The sequence below is a fragment of the Leguminivora glycinivorella genome, chromosome 11, assembly GCF_023078275.1.
Source record: "Leguminivora glycinivorella isolate SPB_JAAS2020 chromosome 11, LegGlyc_1.1, whole genome shotgun sequence".
Lineage (NCBI taxonomy): Eukaryota > Metazoa > Arthropoda > Insecta > Lepidoptera > Tortricidae > Leguminivora > Leguminivora glycinivorella.
The window spans coordinates 10,147,244-10,162,074 of NC_062981.1; the positions used below are offsets into that span (position 1 = coordinate 10,147,244).

General features: G+C 38.8%; 1 protein-coding gene across 7 annotated transcripts in view; it reads left to right on the forward strand.

The window, feature by feature from the left end:
* Window positions 1-9,284, forward strand: part of LOC125230837 (long-chain-fatty-acid--CoA ligase 5) — a 98,789-nt gene extending 89,505 nt beyond the window's left edge. For 5 of the 7 annotated variants that reach the window (XM_048136070.1, XM_048136069.1, XM_048136067.1 and 2 more), the window contains 5 exons: window positions 1,743-1,853; window positions 2,397-2,564; window positions 3,694-3,837; window positions 4,376-4,549; window positions 8,438-9,284. In XM_048136070.1, the coding sequence (XP_047992027.1) occupies window positions 1,743-1,853; window positions 2,397-2,564; window positions 3,694-3,837; window positions 4,376-4,549; window positions 8,438-8,575 (735 nt within the window). In that variant the 3' untranslated portion in view covers window positions 8,576-9,284. Of the gene's footprint in view, window positions 1-1,742; window positions 1,854-2,396; window positions 2,565-2,648; window positions 2,914-3,693; window positions 3,838-4,375; window positions 4,550-8,437 lie in introns of those variants that run through there. The other 2 variants (XM_048136073.1, XM_048136072.1) reach the window with 2 other exon arrangements.
* Window positions 9,285-14,831: the final 5,547 nt, after the last annotated feature.

Here is a 14,831-nt window from a genome sequence, read left to right on the forward strand (position 1 = left end):
TGGGTAGATTGGGTATTTACCCACGACCCATCTCTAACAGTAATCGAACTGCTTTCCACAAGCGTCTTTATCGCGACATCACGATACGTTTGTATTGAATATTGTTATGTTATGTTGTTATGTACACTTCAAAAGTTTGAAGCAATCCGCCTGCTGTGATATTTTTATACCTACATTAACGTCGGTTTTAATTCATCATCTGACAGCTTCTTGTTACAATACGTCTGTTGTTTAATAATTTTTCCCCTCACTAGCTCGGAAACACGTGTTTTGTCCTTTAATACCAGCGGGTAAAAACGCATTTTATCCACTAGTGGGTAAAGTAATTTGACCTTGAATAAAGTCAAATTAACTGCTTTAAAATTGATAAAAGTAGGTGAATCTAGTAATTAAGATGATTTACCACCTGTGGAACTACTGGAAGCAGTGATAAACGCATTTTTTTGCGTTGTAGTTTCCTCGCTATAGTGAGGGGAAAAGTTTTGTGTTACACTCGGGTGCAAATGTATTTTATTCTCGTGTGTTAAAAAACTCGCAAGTTCAGGATTCTATTCTCGAACCACTCGCTTCGCTCGTGGTTCAACTATAGAATCCTTTCTCTTACTCGTTTTTCAATTCCACACTCGGCGTTAAAATACAACTTTGCCCCCTTGTATAACAAATAACTATTACACATTAACGTCAGACAGTATAAAATGCCACTTCCACCACAACCCACTGGCTCTCTGTCAAGAATACAACGTGTAGGTATCTAACGTGTAGGTGGTAACCTACCATTACATACTTAAAAGACATGGCTCCACTATTCGTTCTCATCTTTTCATTATTAAAGTCCTAAATTGTAATATGATTGAGATTTATATAAAAAGACATATTAACAAAAAAAAATCATTGTGGTCTTGTGTACAGTTTAGATCATGCTTTAGACCTTCGTAAATTATTGTGACTATCATCACTGAGGGTACTTAATATTATATTATCAGACGGTACCTAGGTTATTACGGGTCATATTTTAAATCAATATTATTTTTTTATGACATACTTATAATTGAGTAAATATACATTATAAAGGTCATGTGGCTTATATTAAGGAAATGTTCCAAAGCTCTCAACGCCAGTGGTCATGAAGATTCTAAAATAAACATTACTTCTGTATATCCGGAATATCTTTGCAGTCATAATATTTTGAATCACGAGTAATATCTACTTATCTAAGAATAGATATACTGGCAATAAATATATACCGGCTTTACTCTGATCTTGAAACCTAGCGAAGCTACTTGACTTTGAAAGCATTGCTTTTAATTCGTAATGGCGTAGCGTAGTATCTATAAATGTCTCTCATGATACATGCTGTGAAATAGTTACTATACTACATAAGAATTTTTATAGCTCTCTTTGTTGTTCAGTTCCAGAACAAAATGCTACTGCCAAGTAGTTGAAAAATAGATGGAACTATCTTTATTGTATTATTAAATTTTGAATGGACATAATTCAATGTTCTCGTACATAGGTAAATGACTCAAGCAAGGCAAAGAGACAAACGAACTTTATCGACTTGATAACTTTAGTGTACCGTTTACGAATATGGGGGTAATGCTCCATCTTGTAGGGGTTATTCTGATATTCTGAAATTCTGACGTTAACCGCATAAGCCGAAGACATCTATCGGAACGGAGCTCGGAATCCTCGAAGGGCATTTGTATAAGTATTTGATTTTGTAATATGATTTGTTTTTTCAGATCGTGGAAGGCTACGGTCAGACGGAATGCACTGCGCCAGTGACTCTAACTGTTCAGGGCGATCACGTGCCTGAACACGTCGGGCCTCCCGTCGCTTGTAACAAAGTGAAGGTAAGCCAGATTACAATGCGTAAGGTTTCAAAGTGGTTTCTGTAGCTAGAACGATAATACGGGAATCAAGGGTCCATTTTATGATTACGTTCGAGTTCACCAGAAATTCGAAAGCCCTTTTGAATCTCTCTGGCTGTTCTTATTATAACAAACTGTCTTAATCTTTGGTATTGGCGATAGTGAATATGAACAATTACAATAACATGCCTTTGGCGAAATGCCGGCGAGAAATTGTAGCGTCGCTTCGCTTCAAGCTTTGCATCGGCTTTTCTCGCCGTCATTTCGCCAAAGGAACGTTAACTCTCAAACCATAAGAGAACGGTCGCCAGAATCATAAACCTGCAAAAGGAAGTTGCGGCTACAATACAATTAGAGATCATATCTTTTTACCGACATGATACTTTACTTAACTATCTTTTTTGTATTTGTCATTTTCTATTTGAATTTTGTATCATTCCTGGATCCCGCTTTCCTCGAATGCTACTTTTTCATCAAAAAACGGTCTCACGTGGCGATATATACTAATCATTGTATCGTTTGCAGCTTGTGGACGTGCCCGAAATGGAGTACTACGCGGCGCAGGGACACGGCGAGGTGTGCGTGCAGGGCGCCAACGTGTTCAAGGGCTACTTCAAGGAGCCCGAGAAGACCGGCGAGGTCATCGACCAAGACGGCTGGCACCACACCGGAGACATCGGCAAGTGGCTGCCGGTGAGTTACTCCACTCTTTAGGGAAACCAGCTGGAGGATACTATCGAGGTGGAGTCACTGTGCGTGCGGATCAACGCGTTCAAGGGATACTTCAAGGAGCCCGAGAAGACCGGCGAGGTCATCGACCAAGACGGCTGGCACCACACCGGAGACATCGGCAAGTGGCTGCCGGTGAGTTACTCCACTCTTTAGGGAAACCAGCTGGAGGATACTATCGAGGTGGAGTCACTGTGCGTGCGGATCAACGCGTTCAAGGGATACTTCAAGGAGCCCGAGAAGACCGGCGAGGTCATCGACCAAGACGGCTGGCACCACACCGGAGACATCGGCAAGTGGCTGCCGGTGAGTTACTCCACTCTTTAGGGAAACTAGCTGGAGGATACTATCAAGGTGGAGTCACTGTGCGTGCGGATCAACGCGTTCAAGGGATACTTCAAGGAGCCCGAGAAGACCGGCGAGGTCATCGACCAAGACGGCTGGCACCACACCGGAGACATCGGCAAGTGGCTGCCGGTGAGTTATTCCACTCTTTAGGGAAACCAGCTCGAGGATACTATCGAGGTGGAGTCACTGTGCGTGCGGATCAACGCGTTCAAGGGATATTTCAAGGAGCCCGAGAAGACCGGCGAGGTCATCGACCAAGACGGCTGGCACCACACCGGAGACATCGGCAAGTGGCTGCCGGTGAGTTACTCCACTTTGTATGACATCCAGACTCGAGCTGGAGTCACTTATGCATGCAGGCCTGCAGGGCGCCGATGTTTTCAAGGGCTTGCTCACGGCGGCGACTTACATACAATATGCTTATGTTAATGTAGACATTCAACTTATTTCCAGGTCTTCTATTTCCGGTACTGCTCACGACTTTTCGAGAAATTAGAATAATAACCTGAACGACATGTGGCCTATTTCTCAAAACTGAAAGTTACAAGTTACAAGCGGAAGTTTCTTTCCAATTTGTTATATTAGACATTGACTACCACTTGTAAATTGTAACTTATAGCTTCGAGAAATGGGCCCCTGCTGAAATTGACATTTCACACCAGGTCGCCTGCTTCCAGCACTTCTAAATTTTAACACCCTGAACTCCATTTATTAATTGATTATATTTTTTCTGTTTCTTTTTCAGAACGGCACCTTGAAAATCATCGACAGGAGAAAACACATTTTCAAACTGTCACAAGGCGAATACATAGTTCCTGAGAAAATAGAAAATATTTACATAAGAAGTCAATATGTCGAACAAATATTTGTTCACGGAGAATCATTGAAGGTACCTAATTTGTATTTCTTCTTATTAAACGTTAAATTATTTTTATCAATGTCAATATCAGTAAGTCCCAGTCTCAGAGTAAGTATCTGTAAGTCTCAGAGGTTTGACACGTGTATAACTAAATCTGCTAAAGGTAAAGAGATATGGCATCTGCAACTTTAGGTTTAACCCCTGGCTAAATCTAATCCTTCCCTTAAAGATCTTTTCCCAAGTATATAAGCTCAAAAGACGAATGAACTGATTTCCTTTGGTGTAATTTAATCTTTGTGTTCCTAAGATGTATTTGATAACTGGAGCCACCCAGATGTTTGATGGTATTACCCGCTCAAAATGGTATCAAAAAATCTAGATGGCTCCACTTCTTAAATCTATTTCTGGGTCCTAAAGACCAATTCTGTGAAATGATACTAACTTATTATTCATGCAACGCGCTATTTTTAGACATAGATGCTAAGGGCTGTGGTGGTGTTGAAATCGAGCTCTTGGTCTTTTAAACTGGCATTAATGTGGAAATAATAATGCCTTCTCGTATTTCCAGTCGTGCATAGTGGCGATCGTGGTGCCAGATGTAGACGTGGTGAAGTGCTGGGCGCTGGAGCGCGGCATCAAGGGCACCTTCTCCGCGCTGTGCGAGAACCCCACCGTTAAGAAGATGATCCTCGAAGACATGCTGCAGTGGGGCCGGAATGCCTCGCTCAAGACTTTCGAACAGGTCAGTACTGATTGTATTTTCTGTGGATATTGTGTAGATAGTAGGGTTTGCAATCCGGATATTCGAATATCCGAATTATTCGAATATCCGCCAATATTTTTATCCGAAAATATTCGAATAATCCAAGTGAAATTATCCGGATAAACGGATAATTTCTATAAACATTATTTTTTATTTATAAGTAATATATTTAATAGATAGACGTCACTGAAACCGATTTCGATCAATTCTTAATACGGACAATGTTATTGCTAACAAGTTAACACCTATTTATCTTCAAAATCAAACTAATATTTACAAAACAAAGAAAGCATTCGTGGACAAGAAGTAAGCAGAATGCCTCACCCCACGCACTCAGTTCTTATCAAATATTCGATTAATTGGATGATTAAAAAAAACAGAAAAACGTTCAAGTATTATTTTTTAATATGAAAACGTTACCCCAACCTACTTTCATTACTGCTAATAGCTAACGTGAAGTTATCTGTAAAACCGTACTTAATAAGGGAGATTTATACCTAGATTTCCTGGTCCCTTGTTTTTTTGAAATTGAAATTTAGCGCCTCACTCCGAATTTAGCTGTTATCAGTTCCATGGCAATTTAGTACGCCAGAATTCCCTCCACTTCACTAAGAAATATAAGGCATTTTCCTTTTAAGTCCTTAGTTACATTCATACACAAAAATCGGTCTAATTACTACTTATACTTTGAAATCTTAGTCGATCTACTGATCAGCTTGGAAACTAAAACCCATCAAATTGCTGCCGAGCAATTTGAGGCGTTTTGGATTTGAATATTTAAATAAGTTCGCCTTTGTACCTCCTCCTTCTTCATTTTTTTAAATTTTATGTCTTGTATATTTTATGTTGGTGGTACAATAAAGAATTTACTTACTTACTTATTTATCACCTCTCCTCTTCCATTGGTACTTTGGTACCAGCCACTGTGCAACTAAGGTCTAAAATGATCCACACCTGGATAGGAAGTGTCTTCGACTAATTGGTCTTCTCTTTTTTTGGTTATTCTGTTTTGAACGAGTACCTATGCTCAGTTGCTCATTCCTGTTCTAAGACCCTAACCAGGACGCTTTTGTTTAGAGCCTACGAAAAGAGTTTTCAACTTTTTATATTAAGTATCCGATCCGGTCCAAGATGGCATCTGGTACGGGCGTAGGCATTTATGCAAATGACTAGTGACTACAGTGGTAGTATCAGCATGGGCAATTATGCCACTGTCTTTTAAGCCGAGACATACGCAATAATTACCTGTGTACATAAGAATATAGTTAGACAAACCCAAGGAAAGAATATCTATATACTCAGCGACAGTCAGGCGGCACTCAAAGCCTTCACCTCGCCCAGAGGTGACTCTTGACTGGTATTAAACGGCATCCAAGCTCTTAACAAGCTTGGAAGGCAAAACAAGGTGCAACTGGTATGGATACCTGGGCACGATGGCTTCATTGGCAATGAAAATGCTGATGAACTTGCCAAGGCCAGGTCTGAAGACAACGTCACAAGGAACCATTAAAACGGCTATGAAGGACCATACAAAGGCTAATCACCAAAAAGAGTGGGATGCCCTGGTAAGTCTGAAGCATTCAAAGCTCTTTATGCGGAGGGTAGAATCTGGATGGAGCAAAAAGCTAGGAAAGCTAGGCAAAAGACAACTCCAAATTATAACGGGGGTGTTCACAGGCCATTACGGGATCAAAGTAATGTTGGCCAAGATGGGACACGCTGACTACACAGATTGTCGCATGTGCGGCGAAGAGGAAGAGACCGTCAGACATCTAATGTGTGAATGTCACGCCCTCGCCAGACAAAGAATGAAGAACTTTGGAGCAGGCTACCTAGTACCAAAGGACATCAGAGAGCTACCCATGAGCCTCATCATCCGATACGTGGAGATGGTCGAGAAGCTCCTGAATAGCTGAAGGATCTTAAGATCTAAGGGGGTAATTGCACAAAAGATCCCGATGGGTCGAAGTGTATCCGGAAGGGCCCCGCAGATTTAAGATAAGATGAGTATCCGATCCGATCGAGCGAAGGACCGACTCCTATACATTCTCGAAATCATTCAGGGCGCCATCTTTGATTTTTGCCTTTGACATCCTTCCTATATCCGATATCGGAACGGATAATATGACAACGCTGTATCGCCTATAACCATCATCATATCCAATGATGTTGTCTCACGTTCCACTCTACACAAGCCATCCTCTCTACCATCCATTTCCAAGGTAAAGGTGTTGTCAGAAAAACTTCTCGTTATACCTAACACCTAACTATAATCACTACTACTAACTGTCTTATATCGACAGCTCACTATCTGATTGCAAGATTCTAGTCATAGAACTAAAGATAGAGAGCTAGGTGTGTTTTAATTTCTACAGTTTGCTGATTTACGCAAAAAATAAATAAAAATGTAGGTAAATTTCGCATTATGGCGCTCATCTATCTCAGCCGTTATCAATTCCACGCTTATACGCACCTGTAACATTAATTTTGTTCCATTTAATAAATTATCCGAAATTATCCGAATTATTCGAATATTCGAATAATAAAAATTGTATTATCCGAATTATTCGAATATTAAAAATCCGTCGGATAATGCAAACTCTAGTCGTCAAGAAGATGATTCTGGAGGACATGCTGTAGTGGGGCCGGAATGCCTCGCTCAAGACTTTCGAACAGGTCAGTACTGATGGTATCTTCTGTGCATATTGTGTAGATGTGATAATGGAGTGCGGCATCAAAGGTACCTTCTCTGACCTATGCGAGAATCCCACCGTCAAGAAGATGATTCTGGTGGGCATGCTGTAGTGGGGCCGGAATGCCTCGCTCAAGACTTTCGAGCAGGTCAGTACTGATGGTATCTTCTGTGGATATTGTGTAGATGTAGACAAGCGTGTGATAGTGGAGTGCGGCATGAAAGGTACCTTCTCTGCGCTATGCGAGAACCCCACCTTCAAGAAGATGATTCTGGAAGACATCCTGTAGTGGGGCCGGAATGCCTCGCTCAAGACTTTCGAGCAGGTCAGTACTGATGACTCGTTCTGTCGAGATTGAATCATTTGACAAGTGGTTGTTACTGGACATCAATGGTATATTCTCGGTGCTGTGAGAGAACCCCACCGCCAAGAAGATGATCCTCGTAGACATGCTGCAGTGGGGCCGGAATGCCTCGCTCAAGGCTTTCGAACAGGTCAGTACTGATGACGCGTTCTGTCGAGATGTAATCATTTGACAAGCGGTTGCTACTGGACGTCAAATGTATATTCTCGGCGCTGTGCGAGAACCCCACCGTCAAGAAGATGATCCTCGAAGACATGCTGCAGTGGGGCCACAACGCCTCGAGATCTTCGAGTAGGTTAATTTAATCGTATGGCAAAAAAAAACAGTAACATTCATAAGTTAAAATGGAACTATGCTAATGGACCTCCAGAAGACCTGATCACCCTTAGCGACGAGGCCATCAAATGGCTGATTGGACTCAATTTTTATGAATTTAATACTGAAGCAGGAACACGCAGCATACTTTAAGCTATAAGTCTAATCACTCTAATCAGCTCAATAACTTATCTTAAGGGATCCCAGACCTTGTCTGTTGACAGTGTTGACTAGAATCTCGAAGACCCGACATGGTCACTTTTGTAAGGAGCCACAACGCTGTTGTAGGTATAGGTACCAACCAGTGTACCAACTAAACCAGCATAATGTCTTGACTCTCGATAACGTTTACAATTTGTTGTCGGGGAGATTCTGGGTGGTGGATAAGACTCCTTTCGTTTTTATTTTCTACACTGAACGGTAGAACCGTGTGCCAGGGAGAACCAACATTATGTACACTTTAGTACCTAAACTTTTTAAATATTTTTGTTACAGATAAAGGACATCTACCTGCACCCCGACCCATTCTCAGTGCAGAACGGCCTACTGACCCCCACGATGAAGGCGAAGAGGCCAGAAATCAGAAACTACTTCAAACCCCAGATAGAGGACATGTACAAACAGCTCGAATAACACTAGCATACACTAGATAATTATCTTTATCACAAACTATTTGTGACGTTGTAGCTGCACTGGGCGGTTTTAATAAAACAGAAGAATTTGATAATAAAGTAAAATTAAAGATATTATTTGACATAAGTGGACGCACCGATGTAAGTAAAATCTGTTTTATTAAAACGGTCCCGATCATTAGACTAAACTGTGATGTATAACATCACTATACTCTTTAGTATCCTATTACAGTACAATGTGTTCTTTATAATTTATAATTTTAGTCACTTTTCACTTTCTTAAATAATATCGTTTTACTCTTGATAAGCGTAAATCAGAATGGCGGTGTCATGGAAAAGTGTTGTGACAGTATTTAATGATATCTTTAAGCTGCTTCGAAATGATCACGAGGTACTTAGTCAAAAACAATTCACTTAGGCAAAATTAAGAAATTCTAAGCCAATGTAGGTCCTGATAGTTTGGTAGTTGAATCTGCTTTCCTTTTGATAGCAATAATGAGGAACGTTGTGCCTCGGACAGTCAATTAATACCTAACTTTCATCACTTTTGTATCTTTCCGGTGATCTAAATCAATCACAAATTGAATTCACTTACTAGTGCATACTCAAAATTATCGTCGTTATTATGATCAGCAGGAAATTTATTCCATTGATAAGCAGAAATTTTGCAAAACCGTCCGATTTCAATGAAGCATCATAGGAAAAAGAAAATCAGCAATTCCCGTCAACTTTGTACAAAAATTAAGGGAAAATTTCAATTTGTTTTTAAATTCCTTTTTTGTTACCAAGATTTTGTTGATGAATTGAGATTTTATTAAGTTTTACGTCATTAAGGTTCTCTAGTATCTATATTTTCAATAATTATCTGAATATTAGTGAATTATATTACTAAATGTTGGTAACAAAATGATCAATTAAAATTTGCTGACGTGGCATTGTACAAAGTTGACGGGAATTGCTGAAATAAACTGTAGGTATCACCTTCAATAATATCTGAATATTAGTGTCGTTTGTTTATCTCTGCATTCTACTTTTCAAGACTATCCTTAGAAGTCGTTGCATGATCTGCGCCGTACCTACAAACGAATTTTAAATCTATGATTATTTTACTTAGCATTTATAGTTATTGACATTAAAAACACTCTTCAGAAATGCGTTTTTACGGGACTATGGTAGATTCGTGGAATGCTCTAGTAACATAAATTAATTAATTACTTCGATGATATGCACGTCACTAACAATAATAGATTATGAATAATTACAATCTTAAGCAATACTTTTGACAGGTTAGTAAATATATGAGATGGAGGACATATAGAAAGCATTTCCGGAAGTCTGCTTAGTGATTATGAATAAAATTACTTAACAGATTGCGGACATTATCTTCATTTTAACCGAATTTGATGTGAAATAACCCTTCCGCAGAACAAACCAGAGGTTTGAACACTTGGTTTTGAGGTTTGTATGTCATGACAAATTTGATTGAGATGAACTTTTATCGTTAAAGAATGTTATCCTATAGGTAGGCTTTTTATAGCTATAGAAGGTAATATATTATCGTGGCAATTTAAATTTCAAGGAAAATGTGGACAAGCACTACATGTTTATCTATAGATACTGTAACTACGACTTACTCAAAGATATAAAAAATACTACTGCCCACATTTTAGCTGTAAAGTTTTTGGAAACAATATTCACTGCTTAGAATCACATTGAAATACAAATTGTAATAAATTTATACATAGAAATTTTCATATTGACAGCGCGGCGCTTTAACTTGCAGTATTTAAATAAGAAGTTTTATTTTAAGAAATAAATGCTTTAAAGACACTAAGGAACATCCTCGATTTTCCTGCTATCGGATTTAAATTGTACCTATGTCATAATTATGCACATCTTTTGTTAGTTGGGACAGACTAATGACCATGGGGTTTATGAATTATTTTTAGTGTATGAAATCAATACATACTCGTAATACATATACCGACCTTCTAAATTAATATAAGTAGAGAATACTCGTATTTTGAGCTGTGCCTTCTACCAGGGGCCCATTTCTCGAAAGGTACAAGCCTTGTATTACAAGTGCGCGAACTGTCAAATCGTATGGGTTGTCAGGGAAACACACTTGTAATACAAGTAAGTAAGTAAGTAAATAAATATTCTTTATTGCACCATTTTACATGTTATATGTATACAGAGGCTTGTAGGCTTGTACCTTTCGAGAAACGGGCCACGGATCCTTCACTAACTGTGTTGCTTGCAACCATTTTTGTGTTTATATTATATACGGCATTACCTATACTTACTATAAAATTATAAGTACATTAACATGAAGCTACACTATATATATTGCAAGATAATCATGCTCTGAATAAAAACTAAGTACCTACCTATTTGAATGGTAAACATGAGCAATGGCGCTGGTTAGTAAAACACAGACATGGGTGCAAAATTGTAAGATAACATTGACGCAAAAATTATATACTTAGATTCCAAATCATCAGTGGACCTTTAAGTCTTTACAAACACAATTACGAAGTGTCAGTTGACAATGTTGTTTATTTTTCTTTCTAAATATTTCTGAGTGGGTTTCAGTGAACTGTGTGACTAGCGGGTGAATCTATGTTTGATTGATCGTTAAACTGTCGACTGCTTTATTTTGTAATTAATAATATTTTAGTTAGAAAAACAGTTAGTCGACAGTTTAAATGTAAACGTTGGCCGTAACTATAGTCTGTTTTTTTAGGTATTTAAATAAATATAAACAAAATCTACCCTCAAAAAGCTCCTCAAAGGTCGAGGGTAGACGACCAAATAAGAAGGTTAAAGATAGGTCGCTCAGTGACAGATTTTAGCGGTTTTGCAATTTGGTTGTTTAACCGACAAAATTTGTAAGTACCCTAAAATTTACAAATTATTTGTTTACGTTTTTTTAAGTACCTAAAAATGCAAAGTATACTAATTCAGATTTTAGAACATGTATAGGTCAAAATAATCGCACTTTGTTAGTATAATTTTGTATCGTGTATGCTATCAGATTGGTTCAGCTTGGCGAAACGCCGGGCGTGTTTCATGTTGTTCAAACCAAAATTTTGTTGTTATTGGTGCAAGTTGCTACAATAATTTATTTTTAATAAAAATTGAAATAATTCGCGTATCTTTTTATTGCTCTTTCCTTCACTTTATTATAGTGTTCGTAAAATTACGTTAGCTCGTAAAGTTTCGGCTGTAAATTGAGATTTAATTTCGAAAGATTATTATCTTATCAAGGTATTGGCATTTTGACAACAATAATGTAGTTGTTTAATTTATTTTTGATAGACTTTCTTACGATGACGGGTTGAAGTTCTTAATAGTCTTGGGTGTAATAAATGATTTATATTGGTTTATAGTTCAAAAGTTGAATAACATTATTATGTGTAATATAAGTAGATAACAAACATAACGGCTCAAAAATTCCCAGTGGTTCAACTGGTAAAACTACGCGGTAAGACTAGAGGGCTGAAGGCTGACCTCAGTATACGCACCTCGGGAATAAGTAGGTACCTGGACTTTTGCCAATCTGGTCAGACGGTTAGACTCCGTGAGACCTCCGCCACATCCTAGCATTGAATAAATATCATGGCATAATTAGGTATGCATTCTTTGAATCTGTAAAATAACTATAAAACAACACGGGTCGTCCATTTATGGGTCGCTCACTGCAAGTCTTAGTCTACAGTACAAAGGTATAGTGAACGTCATGCATGGAGAATATCGCAATAAGTAGGGTGAATCAAGTTTTTCTTGCCTGTTATTGCCATGGTTACGGTCCCCTGAGTCACACTGGCTTCATGCAAAATTATGCTACTTAAACTATGCAAACATGCATTTTCTGGTGTTAGCAAGTAATTTCCTTAATCGATTTATCGGGTTTCACCAGTAAACCCTCGATAGGTATACCTACAGTCGTGCAGTTGTTAAATCTTGTTACTACGGTTTGTATAATATATGACAAATTATCAAGGACAAATTATCTCGATTTATCGGGTTTCACCAGTAAACCCTCGATAGGTATACAGTCGTGAAGTTGCTCCAAAATGTCAAATAGGTAGCACTTAATTCATCGTCATAAGATGAGATACGAGACATGGTTTTGAGCAACTTTTATATATACACCTATTTTACTGTACCACATATAATTTTGGAAAACGTTAATAATTATGGTAGGAACACTGGCTCGGTAATAACAGCGCAGTGTGGGAGCACCATTATGCTCAGACGTATGTGAGTATCTGAGCCCTTTGCGGACTTAGCATGACGAGTGAAGTGTTATTTCACGCAAGGAGAAGCAAACAACGCAAGTCATTCATACCAAAGGTCTGGGTGTTCGTACGACCTTGTTATAGGCGTTATAGCTAAGTACATTTTTTCATGTTATTGTTTGTTATGATTTTAGTTTTCCTTAGCTTACCTCACCTTATCGCCTTTTGTTTACAATGATCGATTGAACGCAAGAAAATGTTAAGACAAAAACAGACAAGACAGGGCTTACCGCGAACTGCGTTCGTCGCGTTACCTCTCCATTTCACTTATAAGTTTGTACGCAAGTGTGACTGAGATGCAACATCGTCGAATGTTCGCGGTAGGCCCTCGAACGACCTCAAGAGCCCACGATCGTGCAGAGGACTATTTTGATATCGTGATTCACGCAACGCCGTGAGACCGTCGCCGTGAACTAAATTGTATTTGATTATCTTTATCCTTAGGTACGGGATAAAAATAGACAGGTTATATCCGACCTTAGGAGATGCGAATTGCGATTGAGAACTAGAGATGAAAGTTTTGTAACTACTTATTGTAAATGACCATGTTACTTGAACTATACTTATAAGGCCTAACTACTTAGTTCTGTAAATAACTGATCTGTAATAACTTGTTCCGTCTATTGCCCTTTGAGTCGTCAGCAACCCGAACCCTCCTTGGAACTTGTACACTCCTTTTTGCTATGTAGTATGTACTTAACACAGCAAAAGGGAGTGTACAAGTTTCTAATGGGGTGGCAACGCGCATGTGACACTGTTTGAGTTGCAGGCGTCCATAGGTTACGGTGACCGCTTTACATCAGGCGGACCGTATACTTGTTTGCCACCGACGTAGTATAAAAAAAATTTAAGGTCCAGTAACAAAGAGTCGTATAAATTTGTTAAAATAATGAAAACACAAAACACACAAATACGGGCTTTACACGTAAAAACTTTGTATCACGTTATGTTAAGTCGATTTTGACGTTATGGTTTTTTACATAGGGGCAAATGAGCAAACGAGACGCCTGATAGTAAGCTATTCCTACCGCTCATGGATACCTCATCATCACAGGAGTTTGAAATGCGTTGCCAGCATTTAAGGTTTTTTGGAAGTGCATTTCTTGAAATTTTGGAAGTCCTCTCGGCCCGGAAATACCGTTGGTGAAAGTAAATTCAAAATAATAATTAAAACGAAAATCTGTAGTAGGTACGCATTATTAAGATTAAGTAGGTACCTACTACTGGAAGTACTGGAGCGAATTGATTATCGTCAAGCGCAGTGTTTATTTGATTATTGGGATTTATGGGTAAGTAAGTATGCGTTACCTTATCATCATTCACTTACTTGGGTTCGGCGCAGCATGTCTTCTTTTCATCTCTACTTTCATTCGTTTCATATCATCTCTCACACAGTTCATCCACTCTCTCCGATTTTCCTCTCCCGCTTTCTCCCTCCAAATAGGCATTTAATAACCTAACCACAAAATTAAAATTTTGAAAAAACCCCAGACCGCGACATAGTGGACCGATTTTCATGAAACATGGCTAAGAACACTCCCGACTAATTCAGCTTTCAAACAAAAAAAAAACCGAAATATAAATCGGTTCATCCGTTCGGGAGCTACGATGCCACAGACAGACACACACACAAACAGACAGACTGACAGACAGACAGACACGTCAAACTTATAACACCCCGTCGTTTTTGCGTCGGGGGTTAAAAATAAAAACTGGGGGCCGATTTTTGAGTCTCACGGCGTTCGAATTCAGAAAATTGTCACTGAAAATAATAGGCAATTCACCGTTTTCAACCGGTATTTTAGTGACAGTGAAACTCAAAAATCGGCCTCCAGATCAATAAAATACACACATTAGCATCACAACCATCAACAAAATGAGTTGCTAATGGCCCTACTAGACATCAACGAACAGAAAACGCAATTTTTTCATCGTAAAATCAAACGTTGATGT